Source organism: Vigna angularis, chromosome 5 (assembly GCF_016808095.1).
Source record: "Vigna angularis cultivar LongXiaoDou No.4 chromosome 5, ASM1680809v1, whole genome shotgun sequence".
Taxonomy (NCBI): Eukaryota; Viridiplantae; Streptophyta; class Magnoliopsida; order Fabales; family Fabaceae; genus Vigna; species Vigna angularis.
Genome location: NC_068974.1, coordinates 29503910 through 29527122, shown reverse-complemented (window position 1 = coordinate 29527122; position 23213 = coordinate 29503910). Strand labels below are relative to the sequence as shown.

At 44.4% G+C, this 23213-nt stretch overlaps 2 protein-coding genes across 7 annotated transcripts; one reads left to right on the top strand and one right to left on the bottom strand.

Annotated features, from left to right (window-relative positions):
• Window positions 1-1709: 1709 nt before the first annotated feature.
• LOC128196469 (glutamate decarboxylase 5-like) lies at window positions 1710-4186 on the bottom strand. 6 transcript variants are annotated; one of them, XR_008248766.1, is made up of 4 exons: window positions 3671-4186; window positions 3017-3074; window positions 2240-2275; window positions 1710-2125 (listed from the first exon to the last, which is right to left on the bottom strand). XR_008248766.1 is itself a non-coding variant. In XM_052877391.1 (4 exons), the coding sequence occupies exons 1-4, from the start codon at window positions 3738-3740 to the stop codon at window positions 1854-1856; spliced, it is 381 nt and encodes a 126-aa protein (XP_052733351.1). In that variant the 5' UTR covers window positions 3741-4186; the 3' UTR covers window positions 1710-1853. The 6 variants fall into 6 exon arrangements, 2 of the variants coding, with proteins under 2 accessions (XP_052733351.1, XP_052733352.1); XR_008248765.1 differs by having other exon boundaries at window positions 1710-2102; XR_008248767.1 differs by having other exon boundaries at window positions 1710-1993.
• Window positions 4187-15483: 11297 nt separating this feature from the next.
• LOC128196717 (uncharacterized) lies at window positions 15484-15837 on the top strand. The gene has a single exon (XM_052878228.1). The coding sequence runs from the start codon at window positions 15484-15486 to the stop codon at window positions 15835-15837; it is 354 nt and encodes a 117-aa protein (XP_052734188.1).
• Window positions 15838-23213: the final 7376 nt, after the last annotated feature.

Here is a 23213-nt window from a genome sequence, read left to right as displayed (position 1 = left end):
ACATGAGGAACCCATTACTTGTTGAGGAGGAATCACATTGTCCGAGTCGAGCCACCTTCCGAGTGGATTGCTAAAGAGGAGTCAATGTTCATCGTGATTTGCAGAGAAATTGTTGAAGTAGAGAGCATGGTTGTATCGTGGATTCTTGTTCCGAAAAAGAAGGAACACATTGCAAGTTTACACTTTTTCAATACTCTATTTTTATGACATAAATTAAAATCAAAAAATATTATATTGAGATGTGTTTTATTTAAATTCATTATAGTGTTTGAAAATATCAAGTGAATTTCATCTTCTTTAAGAAGTGAATTCTATCAAACAAGGAGAAAGAAGTGTTTCAAACTACTACAATGATACTAAAATTTCATGCGAAGAACTCAAGTCACTTAGGCTAATTCATGTCTATGTCTGCAATGTCTAATGCAGCTGTAGTCTTGTTAATACCATCACTAAATACATTGAAATTGAAGTTATCATGTGGTTTCTAAAACGTTTGGGAGAAGTTTTAAGAACTTCGGAATCCCAAATTGTCCTTACTAAACCATTACCATATCTTAACTAGGTTTTTGTTCTACACCAAAAGAGGCAATTAAACGGTGATCTTCCTATTGATATCAAATTCGTTAAAGATCACTAATGCAAAAACATGATTTTATGACGATTTATTATGGTAGTTACAATTCATCCACCATAAAAAGTGAAGCGGTGACACAATTGTAAATATAATGAGAGTGTATATGCCCATTATTATTAGAATTGTCCTAGTAAGTGGTATGATGATAATTTTATAATAAAATATAAGTTTATTGTATTATTTTTAATTTGAAATAGAGATATTTTAACCAATTATCTCTATAACGGACATAATATCTTTGATTTTATTCTTCCCTCCCTTTTCTCAGTTTAGCTCTGGTTGTTCTCGTTGCACTTTACTCCCTTGCTCTTGTTGTTCTCCTTGTTCCTCATTTGCTTTCATTTGTTGCTCCTCCTTGTCTGTTTTCGTTGTTATTATTTTATCATGCTCTCGTTGGTCTCCTTTTCTACGCGTCACTCTCATTAACTCGTTTTCCATCTTATGCTCGTGGTCCTCTTTATTTTCTCTTATTTAGGATTTTGAGGAAAGATAGAAAAGGTATGCATTAAGCCATAATCATTTTTATTGTAATTATTAGTAATGGTTTACATTTGATTAATTGCAACTGTACCAGGGACACTACAAAAAAAAGGTTATTTAGAAGAGGTTTTTTTTTCGATTTGTGGGGGTTTTCACCCTCCGCAAAATAAATTTCGGGGGTTTTTCAAACCGCCGCAGTTTGAGTCGCCACAAACTATCTGCGGGGGTTTTTTGCGACCCCTGGTATCACGTTCAATTTGCGGAGGTTTTTCTGCGGAGGGTAAAAACCTCCTCTGTTATTGACTATTACTTTGTGGGGGTTTTAACCTCCTTTATTTTCAACTATTTGATCACAAGTTTTCTATATTTTTTGTCAGTTTTTTTATTTGATGATTATTAAAATATATAATATCGTTTTTTGTTTAATGATTATTAAAATATATAATAACTACCTATTTTCACCAATTTCTTTCTTTTCTTCTTTTTTTTTTAATTTCAAAATTAAGTAAATTTAATTTATTTTTAAATTATTAAATACCAAACAAATATGATTCCTCTGAATAAGAAATTGATACCATAGAACTTAAACCCCTGAGTAGGAAGGAATTTAAAAAAATAAATTGAGAAACAATTGTATGTTACAGAAGGATAGGCTAGAAGTCAAGGTAATCCTATTGCAGAAATAGTTACAAAGAAAGAAATGTTACCCAATTCATAATAAACTAAGTATAGTTTTATCCTAAAACAATATCATAAACTTCCAAGATAAAGGACAATCAAGGCATGGTTTCCTCAATCCAAGATGTAGCACCAAAGATAGGTTTGATGCCTCAAGTCTCTTTGCCTTATGCTTGTTCTGCCACTTCTCGAATGCAAGTCCTGCCAACATCATAACTTCTGATAAGCCAACAGTTCTTACTCCAACAACATTTCCATCTTCTCCAATTTTAGCATGGAACAAATGTGCTATCATGTTCACGCACCGGTTCTGTTTCCATTCAAAATACAACACTAGAGAGAGTGAAAAAAATTATTGAGCAAGTCACACCAAAAAAATATAATACATGTTTCATATTCCAAATATAAACACCATTTGTCATGACAGACAAAAGCTCTACATCATACCATTTTGCCCAAGTTCTCCATTATCGATATGTTCATCTACAAAACAATGAAGATTGATTCCATTTATATACTCTTTCAAACTTTATCTCAAGCTAATATAGAACCAAAAAAATTATGGAAAATAAAATCTCTTCTACTGCTTGTTTCTCCTACTACCATAAATAATGAATAGACATAGACAATACTAAAAGTATTGATTTAATCTAGAAAGATAAAACCTAGACAAGAAGTAACAAAACTAGAAAAGTGCTAAATTCATATTCTTTGTAGTTCAATGACATGATGTTAAAGTGGGGAAAAATGTAACAATCAGTTAAAACCAAATCCCTCGGTATAGAAAAGTTGCTAATATGCTTTGATTAAAATTATGTGATTGGCACAAAGATGCTCAAGACTGAAAGCAAAGTAATCATTTATAAAGAAGGAAAACCATTTAGAACATAATCTCTTTACCTGTACTTGAACATTGTTAATATAGGTCCTTTTAACAGGAGCTAAACAGTCTGATAGCAAAGAAATATGAGGAATTGAATTTCAGACTTCTTTATATCCCAACCCATCCACTAACGGCAACAACATCATTCAACAAAATACATCTAATAATGAACATGAGGCATGCATTAGACTTGGACAAATATCAACTCTAAAGCTAACATTATGTACTAATATGATGAGTGATGATTAATTATGCACAACGAATACTCAAAACCACATATTATTATTTCATAAGAATTGGCATAGGAGCTCGCAAGAATTATTAAAATAAAAAAATGAGACCTGGAAGAACAGAGTAGAGGCTTGGCAAGTGTCCACCAGTATCAGAAGCTCCTTGAACCTAAAAAATCCAGTTATGAATGAGTAAAGAAAAGAGATTACAGTCCAACATTTATAAGCATGCAAAATTGGATTTCTAATTCAATTGTTTGTTTTACAGAACATAGGTAGCTTTTCTTTAATTATTATTCATCTTTATTGTCTTCTATTTTATACTTTTGTTATGGAGAACTCACTATCCTCTCCTCTCTATGTAAGAAAAAATCATTAGCAGCATATGAAGATTCTATATCTATTATAATAGAGGAGCAAATTATGAAAAAGGGAGCTCAAGAAAGGAGTTCCATTTACACCAAATGTCTGTCTGTTATTATAATGTATTTCTTTTCAATACAAACTAAATGGTTAGATATTGATATGAAAAACAGTGTTAACATTAAACGATTTCTGAAATTAATTATGTATTATAAATTACAAAGGTTGGTTCTTACATCAATGATTAATGCATTACACAAAGGAAACACAAACATTGCAAAATGAATTCATTTGATAGAGCAACATTGTAAAAGAATCTATGATTGATTCTAACAAATCTGAGAAATGACACCAACTTCACCAATTATTAACAAGACCACAGAACCAAGTCTCAAATCTCACCTTTCCTAACCCAAACCTTATAGTGTTTATACCTCTTCCGCTGGTGAGAATCACGATCGACAGTATTCATTTCCCCTGATTTTCCCTTCTCTTCTCCATTTTTTGAGTTAATCGATAAAACCCTAACTCTCTCTTCTTCCTTTTCCTGTGTTGTTGTTCCAAAACCTTCTCCATTTGCTTCTCTCTCTTTCGTGTTAGCTATACAAGAAGAGGAGAGTAAGAGGACTGAACGTCGCTGGAGGAGTCAACGGCGATAGCGGCTTGGACGAGCTTTCATTGGAGTTCATAGGAGGAGTCGGCGTAGAACTCGATGTCGTCAGAATGTTGTTCCAGAGTTGCGCAGGAGGAGTCGACGAAGAACTCTTAGGAACCCTAATTCGAAACTAAAGAATTATCGTGAGCGAAATGGAAGAACAAAGAAAGGAAGAAAGGGAATGCGATGATTTTAAGAAGCCTCGAGAGGGAAGAACGATTGTGAAATTTTGAGAGGAGGAAGGGAGTGGGAAATTTGGGAGGGGAGAAGAAAAGTCAAAAATTTTGGAGGCATACATGTTTTTGGAATTGGGGAAAAGATAATTACGTGTAAAATATAAAGAGGGAAGAGATATAAAAAAGTTGGAAAGGCAAAAAAAAGTTTTATAATTGAAGATGTTATAAACCTCCTAAATAAGAAATTAAAACCGCCACAATTATTGTCATTTACACTGTTAAGCATAATCATTTCAAATCATGTCAATTTGCGGAGGTTTTTTATAACCTCCGAAAACAAACCTCTACTATATATCATTTTTTTTGTAGTGGGAGAGCCGGACACCGTACGGAAGGATGCCCATGTAGATGGCCGTCCGCCCGTTTCGGGGTCCGCATCACCCAAAGGGCCAACGACAGTCCGCCCGTTTCGGTGACCAGATAGAACCTCTGTTTGTAAGAGAAACTTTGAAGAGCTCACATGGAATTCTATCACCACAAGACAGCCCCGCACTCCCTACACTCACAAAAAGTGTTCTTCAGGAAAACGTTGAGACGAAACGTCTGGAAAATGACTTGGAGGGTTTGTGTACCAGAGAGTGCCGGGTGCCGTACGGAAGGACGCCCACGTAAAGGGCCGTCCGCCCATTTCAATGCCTCGAGTCGTCCAAAGGGCCAGTGACCGTCCGCCTTCCCCGATATTGGAGGCTTCGAAGATTACCTCGTAAACAAATGTGAAGGATCGAATAGAGTAGGGCGGACGCCCGTACCATATGGGCGGACGCCCGTACCTCATTGACCGGCCAACTCGCTAATCATTATGGTTCAGGTAAATTAACCTGGTTTGGAGGTAAGTAGAGATTAGAAGCTATTGGGCTATTTTGGGCCGGGATTAACTTTTCACTAATCCCAAGCCCATAGCAAAAACTATAAATACAGGACCAAGGTGAGTGGTAGGTAGGTTACATTGAATGCACATTTACTGCTACCCTTGAAAATAGCCATTGCTCTGAAACTGACTTTGGCATCGGAGAACCTTTTGCAGGTCTCCACCCCTCCGGATTGAGAAGAGAGTTAGGACGGGAAGAGGAGTCCCGCCACTAAGACAAGATCGCAGGGAAATTTGAAGGTTTGGAACAGCACAGCCCTACACATCCGAAACATTTGGCGCCCACCGTGGGGCCGTGTGATTTCAAAAACCCAATGGTGACCACGAGAAACATGTGCATGGACGACCCCGTTGAGATGATCCGAGTCTTGCAGCAGAAAATGGATGAGATGCAGCAGCGTCACGAGGACGAACTGGCGGCCGTAAAGGCCGACTGTGAAGCAAAGATAGCCCGGGAGGTGGGAAGGATAGACGGAGGAGAGCAAGTGAAGGATAAAGGAAAGGCGTTGACAGGAGAGCGTACGCCCCAAGATACCGAATGTGATAGAACTTAGAGGCCTACTGGATCTGAGGCCGAGGGAAGCAAGGCTAAATCGGTGCATGCGGAGAGTGCTGCTGAGGACGGACGGATGGTAGTGAAGTCGGAGCCCTCGTCCACCTTGTTACTTCCGTTCACCCAAAGCATAATGAACGTCCAAATTTCGGAGCAATTTGTGGCTCCGCAATTCAAAATGTATAACGGGACAACGGATCCCGTGTCCCACATTCAGACGTTCTCGAACGCAATGGCGTTCCGAACGGGCAATGATGCCATTTGGTGCCGAGCGTTCTCGCTCTCATTGGAGGACGAAGCATTGGAATGGTTCAATACCTGATAACGGTAATTTTTACCATCATCTTTGAACCAATTCTTATACAAAATCTACCCTTTTTAAGCTTGAAACATGTCGAATCCTCCCTTTTTATCTAAGTTTGTGAATAAGTCTAGCTTAAGCTTTATATTTAAGTTTTCGTCATTAATTCCTCAAATTCGTAGGTGATTTGCAAGTTATTGGAGAAGTATTGTATTTACCAAGGACGGGAGCAAGGAAAAGATACAAAAGCAGGATCTGATGGAGCAGGGAAGGAAGTTCACACCTAAGCGCCTAAGAAGAAGGAGGCAAAATGCCATTTTCTGCGCAAGCCTCGCGCCCGGGCGCGACCAAGAGGGCGCCTGGGCGCGACCATCTGCGCGAGCTCCGCGCCTGGGCGCGACCAAGAGGGCGCCCGGGCGCAACCTCTGCTGACCTGGAACCCTAGATCTATTTAAAGCATTCTGTAACTGAGGGTGGCATCTTCTTGGCGGCTGAAGCTTGGAACACCATTTTCGGACCTAAGGGAGCTGGTTTTGGGCAGTGGAAACTCTCCATCCTTCCTCCTTGGATCCCCATTCTTCCATTTTTCTCCATTGTAAGCTCTAGTTCTCCATGACTATGGAGAACTAATCTCAATTTGTTGGGGAATGATGTAGTTACGAAACTTTCATGTAAATGCACTTGAGTTTTAATGAATTTAAGCTTCTTTCATTTGATTGTGAGTGTTTAATTTCCTTCTCTTAAAGCTTGTTGTGACTTGATCAACCATAACATGATTCTAAGATTTGCTAGATATTGGAAAGTATTGTGTGGATCTTGAACTGGAATTAACACCTAAGGGAGATTGTATCTAGGAATGGAGCTTGATGCTTTAGTTGTCTTAAACCTCTAATCGTAATGCAGATGAACTTTCTAGGTTACCAAGGAATTGGGACTGAAAGAAGTGAGTCTAGGCTTTTTCTACCAAGGAATTGGGTCTAAGTATAATAGGAAGGTTGACAAACGCAATTAATTGATGAAGTAGTGATGTGCATTTGCATGATAGCGTAGTAATTACAATCATTCTCCAACATCTCATCCATATTGTTTCATTATCCATCAACCATTTTCAATCTTTTAGCCTCTAAGACGTTCATTTTATCGCATATTTATGAATGTAAATTTTATTACACTTGAATCATACCAAAATGTTGTATTCTTAGTCTAAGTTAGTTAACTTATTATACGGTTTTAAAGTATTACACGAGTCTCTTGGGAAACGATATCCGGTCTTACCGGTTTTATTACTTAGAACGATTTGGTACACTTGCCAAAGAGTTAACAAGTTTTTGGCGCCGTTGCCGGGGAATCGGTGTTAGTACTTTACAGTTGTGTAATTCTTAACCAACTTAGGCTTTATTCTTATATTCTTTATACTGTGAATAAATTTGTTTTATTGATCTTTAAGTTAATCTTGTGCTCTAGTATTGTTGTTTTTAGTGAATGCAGAGAAAAATTCGTACTAGAAGCACACCATCAGTTGAACCTCTTCTATTGGATCCTGAAGTTGAAAAGACAGCAAGAAGAAACAATAGCCGAAGAAGGAGAGAAAACAGAATTTCCAGAGACATTTCTCCCGCACCTGTAATCTCTGAGCAACCAAACTCTTCCACAGCTAATCAGGAAATGGGGGATATGGGTGATGATATGAATGGAAATGGTGATAGACAAGCAAGGCGCACCTTGGAAGATTACTCTACTTTCGCAGGACCACTCCACTTTAATAGTATTGCTCGACCACGGGTAAATGCTGTGAACATGGAAATGAAGCCTACTCTCATCCATCTGGTGCAGAGTAATCAATTCAATGGCCTATCACACGAGAATCCTTATAATCATTTGGCAACTTTCTTGGAAATTTGCAACACTGTAAAGATCCATCAAGTGCCAGATGAGGCAATAAGGCTCAGCTTATTTCCATTCTCCTTGGGAGGTAATGCGAAGATGTGGCTGAATTCTTTCCCTGAAAATAGCTTTACTACTTGGGAAGATGTCGTGGCAAAATTTCTCAACAAATTCTTCCCACAGTCCAAGGTTAACAAAGGGAAACAGGAGATTTCATCTTTTCAGCAAGATGTCAATGAGACTCTGAGTCAAGCCTGGGACAGATTCAAAGGGCTGCTGAGAAAGACACCCACTCATGGGTTTGATGAGCCTACTGTTCTCAACATGTTTTTGGGAGGATTGAGATCCCAAACCAAATTGATGTTAGATGCCTCAGCTGGAGGAAATATCCGTTGGAAGACACCTGAAGAAGCCCATGAGCTGATAGAAAACATGGCTGCAAATGACAGTGAATTGCAGAATGAAAGGGCTCAGCAAAAAGGCGTGTTTCAACTACAATCTCAGGATGCTCTACTAGCCCAAAACAAGATAATGACCCAACAGCTTGAAGCGCTCATGAACAAACTCTCTCAATTGCCAAAAGAACTCCAGAATGTTTCACAAGCCCAACATCAAGGGTGTGAATTGTGTGGTGGAGAACATGCTAATGGTCATTGTGCTATGCAGGTCAATACCCAAGAAGACGTGAACTATATGGGTAATCAAAACCGTAACAATCAATATAATCAAGGATGGAGACCGCACCCAAGCATGGGCCAAGGACAAGCTGGACCTTCAAACAGACCACCTCAACAACAATACCAACCACACCCCTCTCTATCAGACAGGACCTCTAAATTGGAGGACACTCTTCAACAATTCATGCAAGTATCCATCTCCAACCACAAAAGCACGGAAGCATCCATAAGGAATTTGGAGATACAAGTTGGCCAACTGGCCAAGAAGCTAGAAGAAAAGCCTGATAAGAGTTTTGGAGCCAATACTGAAGCCAACCCAAAGGAGGAATGCAAGGCAATCACCATAAGAAGTGGCAAGTTGCTAGTGAGTGGGGAGAAAAAGAACTCAGAGGAGCGTGAAGAAAGAAAAGATGAAAATGAGACAAAGCTTGAAAATAGAAGAGAAGAAGAGGATGAGAGAAGAAAAACAAAAGAAAAAGAAGTTGAGAAGCCTCTTCCCTATCCACAAATATACTCAAGAAAGGATAAAGAAAAGCAGTTTGGGCGGTTCATGGATATCTTCAAGCAATTGGAGATCAAAATACCCTTGACCGAAGCACTGCAACAAATTCCCGCCTATGCAAAGTACATGAAGCAATTCCTCAACAAGAAAAAAAGGTATTTAGATGAGAAAAAAATTGAAGTACAGGGAAATTGTAGTGCCATCATGCAGAAGACTCTCCCTCCAAAATTTAAAGATCCGGGGAGTTTCACCATCCCGTGCACCATTGGAGACCATGATATAGGGAAGGCTCTTATTGATTTAGGGGCTAGCATCAACCTGATGCCCCTCTCTATGCTTAAAAAGATTGGTGGTCTTGAAGCCAAGCCAACAAGAATGATGCTTCAATTGGCGGATAGATCTATCAAATATCCATTTGGTGTAGTTGAAGATGTGATAATAAAAATTGATAAGCTCCAATTCCTGGTGGACTTTGTAGTGATGGACATGGAGGAAGATGCAGAAATACCACTCATTCTTGGAAGACCGTTCATGAAGACAGCTAAGGTTGTCATTCATATGGAAGAGGGAATATTGAAAATAAAGGACCAAGATAGAGAAATAACGTTCAATGTCTTCGAAGCTGAGCAACAAAGTCGAGAAAAACAGGCTAGTCTTAAAGCCACGGATGAACTTTTATCAGTGACTAGTCTAACAGGGCAAGCTGCCAAGTTGGTCAAGAAAAGTCTTAATTGTTTCTCCCCAAAAGTTAAGGATGAAGAAGAAGATAGGGAAGATGAAAAAGTTCACCAAGGCTCTATTGTGGAAAGTGATGAACCCAAACCTGGCAAACCAGTTAAGCTTAAGAGCAGGGTCTGGGTTATCAAGTCTATCAAAGCAAATGGAGTTCTCGAAATTGAGGCTCCATATTCAAGAAGAGTCAAGTTGGTGACAAGAAAGCTGCTTAGAACATGTTGGTGTCATGAAAGGAAGAAGCACACCAACATCAAAAACCAAACTTAAATGCTTCATCTGTCAAGCTAATGACGTTAAACAAGCGCTTACTGGGAGGCAACCCAGCTTTCTAACCCTCTCTCCTTGTGTGATTTTGTTATTTGAGTGTGTTTTTGATTGTTTGAATGTGTTTTAGAACTTGTTAAAATTTGTCTGTGAGGATGTATGTTAGTGTGTTGTGTAGCTTGAGATGTGAATAGTGTGATTGTGTTGTGTCTTGATTTTCAATTAGCTTGTTTTGGAGAATGTTGAAAATTTGTGAAATTGAACACCTTCAAATTGATTCTTAGTGTGAATTTCCCTTATTGGAGATTTAAGCAAATGTGTTTGATAAAAATAAGGTGTTCTGGGGTGCTTTGAGAGCTAGAGAATGCAAAAATCAGAAAATGATACTGTGAGTTGAATCCTGCAGTCTGCTGAAATTCTGCAGAATTCACGCCCAAGCCCCCCTGACCAGGCGCGCCCAGGCGCGAGTTGCAGCAGCGTGCTGGGCGCGCCCAGGCGCCCTCCACACGAGGGGCGCCCGGGCGCGACATGTGCAGGCCCAAAATTTTTCTGATTTTAAGTGCACAGTGGTCTGATGTCCCTCATTTTCAAACCCTAATTTCCAGCCCCCTCTCTCTCTCTCGTGCCTATTCTCTTCAAAGCCTCCAAAAACCACCATACCCCTCCATCTAAGCCACACAAACTGCCACCACTCAACAATCATCTCACTCACCATTGTGAACTCTCTCACTTGGTAAACCTATTCCCAACTCAAAACACCCACTCAACTTTATCACTTGCACATCACACCCACTCCTTCTCCTCACCAAATCCGTTTTCTTTGGGTAATCACGGTCAAGCTCTCAACTCTCTCAAGATCCCCAAATTAAAATTCAAATTCAATTCTCCAAATCAAGTAGGTTTTGCTTTCGTTTGCTTGTTTTGAAAATGCTTTGCTTTCATGTGTTGATTGTTGTTTGAATTAGACTAGGATTGTACAATTGAACTGCTTGAATGCTTGATTAATAATTGAAAAACTGGAAAAACCCACTGCCATTGAGTTCTGCACTCTGCAGAAACTCGCGCCCAGGCGCCCCTTGCAGGTCGCGCCCAGGCGCGACTGGCTCGGCCAAGAATGTGGCCCATGCTTTGTTCTTCAATTGTTTTCCATTTTCTCTGTTTCATCCATGCTTTGAATGCTTTGTTTTAGTTAGTGTGTTTAATTGAATTGCTTGCATGATGGATTGAATTCTGAAAAACCTTAAAAACTCACAAAAACAGGTAAAGAAAAAGGAACTATTCTGCAGAATTTTTCTGCAGAAGTCGCGCCCAGGCGCCCCTTGCAGGTCGCGCCCGGGCGCGACTGGTTCGGCCAGCATTTGGCCATGGTTGAGCTTTTCATACGTTTTGTTTATTTTTGTCTTTTGATTTCCTTGTAATTGTTTGTGATTGAGTGTCCTAATTGTTTGTGTATGCTCTTGAGCCATGAATGCACAACCGTTGCACAAACGTTACTTCTCACTTTGATTATTCTGTGTCCCCTCCTTACATTCATAATGTTGAATGTTTGTGCAGAAATGGCCTCTGTTTCAGGAACAAAAAGAATCAAAACCATAGCAACAAAGAGGCAGAAGCAAAAGAAGAACTCCAAACCTCAAACCTTCCTCTCCCAGAGACATAAAAAAAATTTTGAGGAGTCTCAAAACAGACGGCTCCTTATGGAAAGAGTAGTAGAACAGCTACCTCGGGAGGAACCACAATTTGCCCAAGAGGTGTGGCGTCGACACTGGAGCAATCTTATCTCCTTCCCTGAACCGGCTAATATTGATGTAGTCCGGGAATTCTATGCCAATGCTCGCAGCTATTCAGACGAACCACAACCGTTCACAAGTTATGTGCGAGGGAGGCCAGTGGCTTTTGATGCAAATACAATCAACTCTTTCTTGAACACTCAGTGGCCAGGGGGCAATTCAACATGTCATTATTCAGACGCAAACCGAACAAATTTTGCAGGGATAGACTATCAGGAGGTTGAGAGGACTTTGTGCCTCCCAAGAGGTCACTTTCATAGAAACAGACAGGGACAACCATTGCATATCAAGCGTTCCTTTCTTACACCTCTCTCCAAATATTGGATGGCATTCATACATGCCAACATATCTCCATGCTCCCATATGTCTGACCTCAATGTGAGTAGAGCACTTCTCCTTTTCTTTATATTGCAGGGTCAGCCAATCAATGTGGGTAACATTATTGCACATGAGATCAATGACTGTGCCCATACTGCACTGAGCAACACTCCACTAGGCCACCCATCTCTGATCACTCACCTATGTGAGATTGCTGGGGTTGATACTTCAATGCCTCCATTTGAGAAACCAAGGAAAACCATTGATCGGTCCTATTACCTGCAATACTGCTTAATTGATGAGGACGGTCAAAACATTCCTGCACCCCAGCCACCAAGAAGGCATAGGAGAAATCAGCCTGACCCACCTGCACAGCCTGAAGAAGACGGCCCACAAAACCCCTTCAATATGGCTGACCTCAATGCTAAGCTGGAAGCACTCCACAGGATGGGCCTTGCTCACGCAGACATGATGCGTCAGGTTTACGCCTCCTCTCACCCAGGTTTCATGACTTCTGAGGAATATGCTGCAAGAGTAGCTTGGCCTGGGGACCAGACCTCTACTGATGGGGGAGCTGGAACATCCTCTGGAGCTCAAGCAATGGAAGAGGATCAATCTGAGGAGGAAGATGAGGAGGAGCAATCTGAAGAGGAAGAAGAAGAGGAGGACACTGAGAGTGATTCTTGAGGAGACAGATGAGACAATGAGACGGGCAACTTTCATCTCTTTCATAAACAATTACTACTTTCATGCTTTAATTTCCGTAGTTAATTTAATTTTAGCACTCGTACTTTTGGTCAAATTTTGAACTTGGTTGAATGAACATGTTGATGAAAATGTTTTGAACTTGACTTGATTAGAAATTGCTTATGTTTGCTTTTACTCTGTGAGACTTTGAGAAATTAGGATCGAGTTGGGTAGTTTTTTTTCACTGTGGTTACGCTCGACTGAATGAATTTCATGCGGTGTTCTTCTTGTGATTAATATGCATGGCATTGTGTTTGAAAACAAATATGGAACCCTAAGTAACCTAGTGAGATTTTGTGCTCCAGAATTATTGTCGAATGATTTCACTTTAGAAGCACAATTGAGTTTTGCCTGATTTTCCCTGAAGTGGATCATTTACTTGTTCAATACACATGATCAAGGTTGTCTTGTTCTTCCTTTGTTGTCTGAAGTTTTTGAACCCATAGCCTTTTGTAACCTTATGTATCCATGAACCTTAAAAAGCAATCTGAAAAATTTGTAATCCCTCTACCTTAAGCTAAGATGAGCATTCTAGTGGGGTACAGGAAAATGGTTCAAGTTTGGGGTATTTGAGGTGACATAAAAAAAAAAAAAAAATACTACAAAAAGGGAAAAAGAAGTAAGATTTGCTTACAATTGGTGGAAGTACGCGAGACTTTGTTATCTTGTGCTAAAATGAATGCTCTCTTAGTATTAGTTTTGCCTAGAAAAACCAAAGCTCCTTCTTAACCTAACCCTTGTAGAGCCTTGAATGTTCTTGTACTTCAATTTTATAGGTAAGTGTGTTCATTGTAAGGGAAATGAAAGGCAAAGTCCAATTGTGTGATATTGTGATGATTGAGTGAGAGACACACATCCCCATACACCTGTGAAAGTGAGAGAAACAGTTTCTTTTCAGAGGAAGGGTTCCATGTTAGTTAAGAAAATACTTTTGCCATGTGTGTTAGTCCCTCATAGAACATAGCTGATGTTTAATTTTGTAATTTTGTGAGTACCATCAGTAAAAGCTTCACTTCTTGTGACAAAAATCAAGTCAACATGATGAGCAAGCATAACTGAATTCTACTCTTCTTGAGTGATGAAGCATTAAATTTGAGTTGTTTGCTCAAACCAGTTCAATTTTTGTTGTTTTTCTGCTTGAGGACAAGCAAGATTTCAAGTTTGGGGTTGTGATAACGGTAATTTTTACCATCATCTTTGAACCAATTCTTATACAAAATCTACCCTTTTTAAGCTTGAAACATGTCGAATCCTCCCTTTTTATCTAAGTTTGTGAATAAGTCTAGCTTAAGCTTTATATTTAAGTTTTCGTCATTAATTCCTCAAATTCGTAGGTGATTTGCAAGTTATTGGAGAAGTATTGTATTTACCAAGGACGGGAGCAAGGAAAAGATACAAAAGCAGGATCTGATGGAGCAGGGAAGGAAGTTCACACCTAAGCGCCTAAGAAGAAGGAGGCAAAATGCCATTTTCTGCGCAAGCCTCGCGCCCGGGCGCGACCAAGAGGGCGCCTGGGCGCGACCATCTGCGCGAGCTCCGCGCCTGGGCGCGACCAAGAGGGCGCCCGGGCGCGACCTTCTGCGAGAGCTCCGCGCTTGGGCGCGAGAAAGAAGGCGCCCGGGCGCGACCTTCTGCGAAAGCTTCGCGCTTGGGCGCGACTGAGGAGGGCGCCCGGGCGCGACCTCTGCTGACCTGGAACCCTAGATCTATTTAAAGCATTCTGTAACTGAGGGTGGCATCTTCTTGGCGGCTGAAGCTTGGAACACCATTTTCAGACCTAAGGGAGCTGGTTTTGGGCAGTGGAAACTCTCCATCCTTCCTCCTTGGATCCCCATTCTTCCATTTTTCTCCATTGTAAGCTCTAGTTCTCCATGACTATGGAGAACTAATCTCAATTTGTTGGGGAATGATGTAGTTACGAAACTTTCATGTAAATGCACTTGAGTTTTAATGAATTTAAGCTTCTTTCATTTGATTGTGAGTGTTTAATTTCCTTCTCTTAAAGCTTGTTGTGACTTGATCAACCATAACATGATTCTAAGATTTGCTAGATATTGGAAAGTATTGTGTGGATCTTGAACTGGAATTAACACCTAAGGGAGATTGTATCTAGGAATGGAGCTTGATGCTTTAGTTGTCTTAAACCTCTAATCGTAATGCAGATGAACTTTCTAGGTTACCAAGGAATTGGGACTGAAAGAAGTGAGTCTAGGCTTTTTCTACCAAGGAATTGGGTCTAAGTATAATAGGAAGGTTGACAAACGCAATTAATTGATGAAGTAGTGATGTGCATTTGCATGATAGCGTAGTAATTACAATCATTCTCCAACATCTCATCCATATTGTTTCATTATCCATCAACCATTTTCAATCTTTTAGCCTCTAAGACGTTCATTTTATCGCATATTTATGAATGTAAATTTTATTACACTTGAATCATACCAAAATGTTGTATTCTTAGTCTAAGTTAGTTAACTTATTATACGGTTTTAAAGTATTACACGAGTCTCTTGGGAAACGATATCCGGTCTTACCGGTTTTATTACTTAGAACGATTTGGTACACTTGCCAAAGAGTTAACAATACCCTCCCCCTAATTCAATAGAAAACTTTGCTGGGTTAAAGCAGCTATTCATCAGACAATTCGCGGCCAACAGTACCCAAGACTTGACCGTATTCGAATTAATGACCCTCAAGCAGGGGAAGGATGAAGCGCTGCGGACGTTTATGGACAAGTATCAGAAGACCGTCCGGCGCGTGAAAAGCTTGACGCCAGAGCTCGCCCTTCACTATATCCTGCCAGCTCTAAAGCCAGGGCCGTTTAAGGATAGCGTCTGCAGGCGAGCGCCCAAAACAATGGAAGAGTTGAGGGAACGAGCGGCGGATGAGATAAGGGTGGAGGAGATGAAGCTCTCGTACAAAAGGGAGAATCAGGAGGCCAGGGGAGAAAAGGCAGACGGTAATAAGCCCGGTCAGTCGACGGGGAAAACGTCCGGTCCTAGGCCCAGGGAGCAGAAAAAGGGACCCCGTTTCCAATAGTATACCCCTCTGAACGTCCCAAGGGAGAAAATCCTTCGAGAGGCACTAAGCGCAGAATTGATACCGGACCAGGAAGGGTTCCCGACAGCGAAGAACGCTGACCGGAGCAAGCATTGCGCCTACCATAAAAATATGGGTCATAACACTGAGGAGTGCTGGATCCTCAGGGACAAAATAGAGGAACTCATCCGGGCGGGAAAGCTCAAGAAATACATTCGTGACGAACGCCCGCCGCAATCAACCGATCGGCCTGCTCACAGGCTGGCCTACCGTAAGGATAAACCGCAGAGGTCAAGAGCGGAGCGGCCTCGTTCAGAAGTCCGACCTAGCCGAAGTCACAGCCGCAGCCGAGAACGCCCCCTGAGGGGGCACATCAACACTATTTCGGGAGGATTTGCGGGAGGAGGATCATCTTCCTCCGCCCGTAAGCGCCATGTTCGGGCCCTTCAGTCCGTACATTTGTTTGACAAGCCGCGTCGCTCCATGCCGCCCATTACCTTCTCGGACGAAGACTTTCACGCCCCTGATCCCGACCAGGACGATCCGATGGTCATAACCGCAGAAATAGCGCGGTACGGAATCGGCAAAGTTCTGGTTGACCAGGGAAGTTCGGTCAACATCCTCTACTGGAAGACCTTCCTTCAGATGGATATCTCAGAGGACCTCATTGTCCCTTATGATGGGCAGATAGTAGGCTTTGCAGGAGAAAGGGTTGACACTAGGGGGTACGTAGAATTGAGAACAAGGTTGGGAACCGGACGCTCCAGCGAAGAGAAGAGGGTCCGATATCTGCTGATAGAGGCTAACACGTCGTACAACGTACTGCTCGGAAGGCCGTGCCTAAACGCATTTGGAGCAATCATCTCTACCCCTCACCTCACGATGAAATACCCCTCCGAAAAGGGAACTATCTGTACGGTCCGGGCGGACCAGAAGACGGCACGGGAGTGCTACGCGGCGGGGTTGAAGCTGCACGTCCGACCAGTGAAGAGGCGGGCAGTCGGCTCTGAGGTGGCCATGGCAGATCTCGACCCAAGGACGAATACCGAGGACCGTCTGGAGCCTATTGGAGAAACCCAACCTATCTTGATAGGAAGGGAACCCACTCAGACCACCCTCATCGCCGGGGAGCTGAACCTTGAGATGGAAAAGGAGTTGAGGGCACTCCTATGGAAGAACCGGGATCTATTTGCGTGGACGGCAGCTGATATGCCGGGCATCCATCCCGTAGTGATGTGCCATAAGCTCTCGCTTTTCCAAAACGCTCGCCCGATCGCCCAGAAAAAGCGAAGAATGGGCGAGGAGAAACGAAAGGTTGTGGAGGAGGAAGTAGAGAAGTTGAAGAAAGCTGGTTTTGTTCGGGAAGTCACGTACACCACGTGGCTAGCTAACGTGGTTATGGTGAAGAAGGCCAGTGGAAAATGGCGCATGTGCACTGACTACACGGACCTGAACAAAGCCTGCCCGAAAGATTCGCACCCCCTACCCAGTATAGACGCCCTGGTGGACGGCGCTTCTGGGCATCGAGTACTAAGTTTCTTGGATGCATATTCCGGATACAACCAGATACCCATGTATGGGCCGGACGTCGAGAAGACGGCATTCATAACAGAGAAGTCCAACTTCTGTTATGAGGTCATGCCATTCGGCCTGAAGAATGCGGGGGCGACGTACCAGCGCTTAATGGACAGGATCTTCCGGGAGCAAATAGGCCGGTGCATGGACGTGTATGTGGACGACATGGTAGTCCGGTCCGCGGATGGAGATGGACACCTTAAAGACCTTGAGGAGGTGTTTCGCCAAGTGAGGAAGTTCGGCATGCGCCTAAACCCCGCCAAATGTACATTTGGGGTAGCTGCCGGAAAGTTCTTGGGCTTCATGTTGACATCCAGGGGGATCGAGGCCAACCCGGACAAGTGTGAAGTGATACTACAAATGCAAAGTCCGACCACCCTTAAGGAAATCCAAAGACTGGTCGGACGCCTCACCGCCTTGTCCCGATTTATCCCCAACCTGGCGGAAAGAATGAGGTCGGTCCTGCGAAAATTGAAGAAAGGGGCCGGCCCGGCCTGGGACGACGAATGCGAACGAGCGCTTCAAGACGTCAAAACCATCCTTGTCAACCCACCGGTCATGAACCGCCCGGTCCCAGGGGGGATCTGCATATTTTCCTGGGAGTGTCAGAGACGGCCATTAGTGTCGTGCTAATGCAAGAACGGCCTCAGGCGAGGCTAATTTATTTTGTGAGTCGCACGCTCCTAGACGCCGAAACCCGATACCAGCGGGTAGAGAAGGTGGCCTTAGCTTTGTTGCACGCCTCCCGAAGGCTTCGTCCTTACTTCCAAAGCCATCAGGTGATAGTCAGGACCGACTTCCCTATCTCCAAAATCCTCAGGAAGCCGGACTTGCCCGGACGGATGGTGGCATGGGCGGTTGAGCTCTCGGAATTCGGCTTACGGTATGAGCCGAGAGGATCGGTCAAAGGCCAACACTTAGCAGATTTCGCGGCCGAGCTACCACCGTCCGGCCAGGACGAGTGGAACTTGTATGTGGATGGAGCGTCTGGTCGATCGATCAGCGGGGCCGGCATCGTGCTCGAGGGCCCCAACGGATTCTTGCTGGAACATTCCCTGATCTTCAAGTTCACGGTATCCAACAATCAGGCCGAGTATGAGGCCCTGGTGGCCGGCCTCGAGCTGGCAAAAGACATGGGGGCAAGGAGAATAACCTGCCGGACGGACTCAGAGCTGGTAGTGGGTCAAATGAATGGCAACTTCCAAGTCCGAGAGGAACGTTTATTGCGGTATTTCCAACGAGCAACGGACCTCGCAAGAGCGTTCGATAAAGTTGACATACAGCACATTCCCAGGGAACAAAACACGAGGGCAGACATACTGTCTAAGCTTAGTTCGGGAAAGGAAAAGGGACAGTTAACTACTGTCGTGCGACAGGTTCTACTTCAGCCTTCAGTAGAGTGTTCGGCGGTGTCCGACGGGGGAAAAGATTGACGAACAGAAATCAGAGAAATCATGACTCGCCAGGATGAAGGGCGGACGGTAGGCCCGAGCGAAGCCAAGAAGGTCGCCCGGTATCTTGTGGTGGGGGACGACCTGTATCGCAGAGGATTCTCCTCCCCTCTCCTTAAATGCTTGGGAGAGGCAGAAGCACATTACGTTATGGACGAGCTCCATAATGGCATTTGCGGCCTTCACACAGGTTGGCGGACGCTAAAAGCCCGGCTACTGAGAGCCGGATATTACTGGCCTACCGTGGAAGCGGACACAAGGGCATTCGTCCAAAGATGCGTTCGCTGCCAAGAGCATTCCAACAACTCCAACCTACCGCCGCACGCCCTCCATTCAATATCTTCCCCGTGGCCGTTCGCCCAATGGGGTATGGACATCGTAGGACCGTTCCCAGTAGGACAGGCACAGAAGAAGTTCCTCCTGGTGGCGGTGGATTACTTTACCAAATGGGTAGAGGCCGAGCCCCTGGCAACCATCACGGCCGCCCAAGTCCACAAGTTCTGCTAGAAATTGATATGTCGCTTCGGCCTCCCTCGATCAATCATCACAGATAACGGCCGGCAGTTTATTGACAAGAAACTAGCCGAATTCTTCAAAGGATTGGGGATTAAGCACGTCACCAGCTCAGTAGAACATCCCCAAACGAACGGACAAGCGGAAGCAATGAATAAGACCATAGTCTCGAAGCTTAAGCGGCGTTTGGGAGAAAAGAAGGGAGCGTGGGTGGACGAGCTACCCGAGGTCCTATGGGCGTATAGATGCACACCTCATGGAACCACAGGCGAGACCCCTTTCAACTTAACTTATGGTACTGATGCCATGTTACCGGTGGAACTGGGTGAACCGTCCCTGAGGCGGCAAGTCGAAGACCTGAACCTCAACGACCAAGAGATGAGGATCGAGTTGGACTCCCTAGATGAACGGCGGGACCGGGCGGCATTGAGGGCCGAAGCATGCAAGCGCATGGTTGAAAGAAAATACAACTCCAAGGTCCGGCCAAGAAGCTTCCAGGAGGGGGATTTAGTGTGGAGAAAAGCCGAAGACGCCCGCCGAAACCCAGCGCATGGAAAGCTCGCTGCCAAGTGGGAAGGGCCGTTCCGAATAATGGAAGCCCTAGGAAACGGGGCGTATAGGCTGGAGCGCGTGGACGGACGTTCCATCCCCAACACTTGGAACGCCACACATCTAAAGTTTTACTTTAGTTAATTTCTATGACTGGATCACATGTACTGCTTTTTCCAAATAATGACAGAATATTTCTCTTTCCCTACAAACGTAACTTTATTTTGTAGAGACCAAGTTGGCAGGACAACTCAGCCACATAAAGACCGTCCGCCTATCAAACTCCAAGCTGGTGAAAAAGAGTGTTCCAACGAGAACAACTCTCAGCTTGGTTGGGCGACGAAGCGAAGGACCGTCCGCCCTATCAAACTCCAAGCTGGTGAAAAAGAGTGTTCCAACTAGAACAACTCTCAGCTTGGTTGGGCGACGAAGCGAAGGACCGTCCGCCCTATCAAACTCCAAGCTGGTGAAAAAGAGTGTTCCAACGAGAACAACTCTCATCTTGGTTGGGTGACGAGGCGAAGGACCGTCCGCCCTATCAAACTCCAAGCTGGTGAAAAAGAGTGTTCCAACGAGAAAAACTCTCAGCTTGGTTGGGCGACGAAGCGAAGGACCGTCCGCCCTATCAAACTCCAAGCTGGCGAAAAAGAGTGTTCCAACGATAACAACTCTCAGCTCGGTTGGGCGACGAAGCGAAGGACCGTCCGCCCTATCAAACTCCAAGCTGGTGAAAAAGAGTGTTCCAACGAGAACAACTCTCAGCTTGGTTGGGCGACGAAGCGAAGGACCGTCCGCCCTATCAAACCCAAGCTGGTGAAAAAGAGTGTTCCAACGAGAACAACTCTCAGCTTGGTTGGGCGACGAAGCGAAGGACCGTCCGCCCTATCAAACTCCAAGCTGGCGAAAAAGAGTGTTCCAACGATAACAACTCTCAGCTCGGTTGGGCGACGAAGCGAAGGACCGTCCGCCCTATCAAACTCCAAGCTGGTGAAAAAGAGTGTTCCAACGAGAACAACTCTCAGCTTGGTTGGGCGACGAAGCGAAGGACCATCCGCCCTATCAAACCCAAGCTGGTGAAAAAGAGTGTTCCAACGAGAACAACTCTCAGCTTGGTTGAGCGACGAAACGAAGGACCGTCCGCCCTACAAAACCCAAGCTGGTGCAAAAGAGTGTTACAGCGAGAACAACTCTCAACTTGGTTGGGCAATGAAGCGAAAATTAAACATCTAAAAGCTAAACGTTGACATCCGCCCGGGAAAAGGAAGGGCAATCCCCACCCCGGCCGGACCATTACTAAAGTCAATTAACTTTGTAAGAATAAAGGCGCACATAAGGAGATACACGAAACTGGAAAAAGCAACTGTGTATTAATCATTGACGCTAAAACGCGCCCAGATTTACAAAAGGACCGTCCGGCCAACCTCTGGACAATCCGAGACGTTGGGCGGACGGCCACATGATACACATCAAAAAATAAAAGGAAATAAAAACCTAATTATCTCCCCCATCCCCAGCCTCCACGGCCGGCTCATCCTCCTCGGCGGCATTCAAGTCTACCAGGACGCCATCAAAGACGTCCTTTTCAATATCAACGCCGAAGGAGTACGGTTCTGGAATGCCCGCCAAAAGAGATACCTGGCGAAGGGCTTTGTTGAAGCCTTCCTCATGTTCAAACATGACAGTTGACTCCAACTCAGCAACCTTCTCTTTCGCTTTGGCAACGTCCCGGGCGAGAGCCTCGTTCGTCTTGATACACTCGGCTTCGGCCTCTTTTAGGCGGGCTACCTCCGCCTTCAGCTGTCGACCTTCCTCTGCCATACGTTCTTGTTCGCCCCGGGCGGCTGCCAAACCTTCGACGGCCTCCCTCTTGGTCTTCTCAAGATCGGCCTCCAGCTGCTCGATCTTCTTATCATATTCATCTTGATTGAGGACCATCTGCTCCAAGGTCAGCTGAAGGGAGGCCGAGTTTTTCTTCTCTCTGTCAAGCTCGGCTCGGATCTCCGCCATTCCAGGGCGGTCAGCAAATTCCTTCAGATACCAGGCCAGGGCGGACGTCCGGGTCGACATCTCTAGCATGGCATTAGTTAACTCCAATTCAGAAAGGGGCTCAATGAGCGCCCGTTGAGAGGAGCTCATGTGGAACTTCGCCCGGTCGCTCATGCTGAATTCCGGGCTAAAGACGCCGCTCGGTAAGGGGACGGCCGGGACCCTCTCCCGATCTTTCTCTTTGTCTTTGCCCTTCCGGGCCTTCTTTGAAGCTGATCGAGACGAAGAGCCCTCCTTGTCTTTTCGTCCCTCAGCAGCAGGCTCTTTTCTCTTACGTATCAAGGGATCAACGGAGACAGTGGCCGCCTCAGAGGACGGGTCCACTTGGACGGCCGCCAATTCTTGTTAGGGATCCGGACCCGGCACCTTGATGCCTGAACCCTCGGTCTTCTTGGCAGGAGGGACCCCTACCTTCGGAGCTAGGCGTACAGTTGGAAGGCGTCTTGCGGGAGGAGGACGGGGCACGTTAGGAACACTCGTCGGCCGGGCGGTCGACGAACTGGCCCCGGACTTCTTCCAGGTGGCCATAAAGTTGGATTTGCGGGGACCCGGAGTCGTCATCAGTTCTGCAAGAAACAAAGCAATTCAGAAAAATTAACGTCAGTATACGAAAAAACAAACACACCCAGTATGACAAGACCATACCGAACGCCTTTGGTCCACAATCCTCGAGACTAAGGCATTCGACCAAGTGACGGGCGGAGATCTGGCGGGGGAGGGCGTTAATGGTACGCACGGCCTCTAGGTCGGGTGCTGTTAAGACCCCAATAGAAGTCGCTTTTATTCGTCGAGGATCCCTCGTCCAATAAAATGGGAACAACGGCCTCCCTTCACCATCAGAAAATTTGTGGAGGCCGGCTTTGTCAATGATTATTTTGAAGTAATGTTGTTTAAAATTTTTGAAGGAATCAGAGAAGGGGCGGAACAGAGTCCTGTCCCGAACTGACGTGAAGGATACCCAACCGCCAGAGGGAGAAGGGCGGACCTCGAAATAATGAAAGAAGACCGGGATGGTGGGAGTCACGCCCACGGCTAAACACATCGCCAGAAATGCCTGCACGGCCGCCCAAGAGTTGGGATGCAGCTGCGTGGGAGCCACATTAACTTCCCGAAGTATGGCCGTTTGAAACTTAGTAAAAGGCACCCGGATAAAAAGATGGGTGAAGAAGGTCACGTACATGAAGAAGAAATCGTACGGACTCGACCTCCCTTCATGGAAGACCCTTTCATTTAACAAAGTTA

Coding starts and splice junctions, on each gene's coding strand:
- LOC128196469 (XM_052877391.1), bottom strand. CDS start 3,740: ATGAATACTGTCGATCGTGATTCTCACCAGCGGAAGAG. Junction 3,075..3,702: donor GATTCTCACCAGCGGAAGAG/GTATAAACACTA, acceptor TGGATTTTTTAG/GTTCAAGGAGCTTCTGATAC. Junction 2,276..3,016: donor CCTCTACTCTGTTCTTCCAG/GTCTCATTTTTT, acceptor ATTGTTTTGTAG/ATGAACATATCGATAATGGA.
- LOC128196717 (XM_052878228.1), top strand. CDS start 15,484: ATGACCCTCAAGCAGGGGAAGGATGAAGCGCTGCGGACGTTTATGGAC.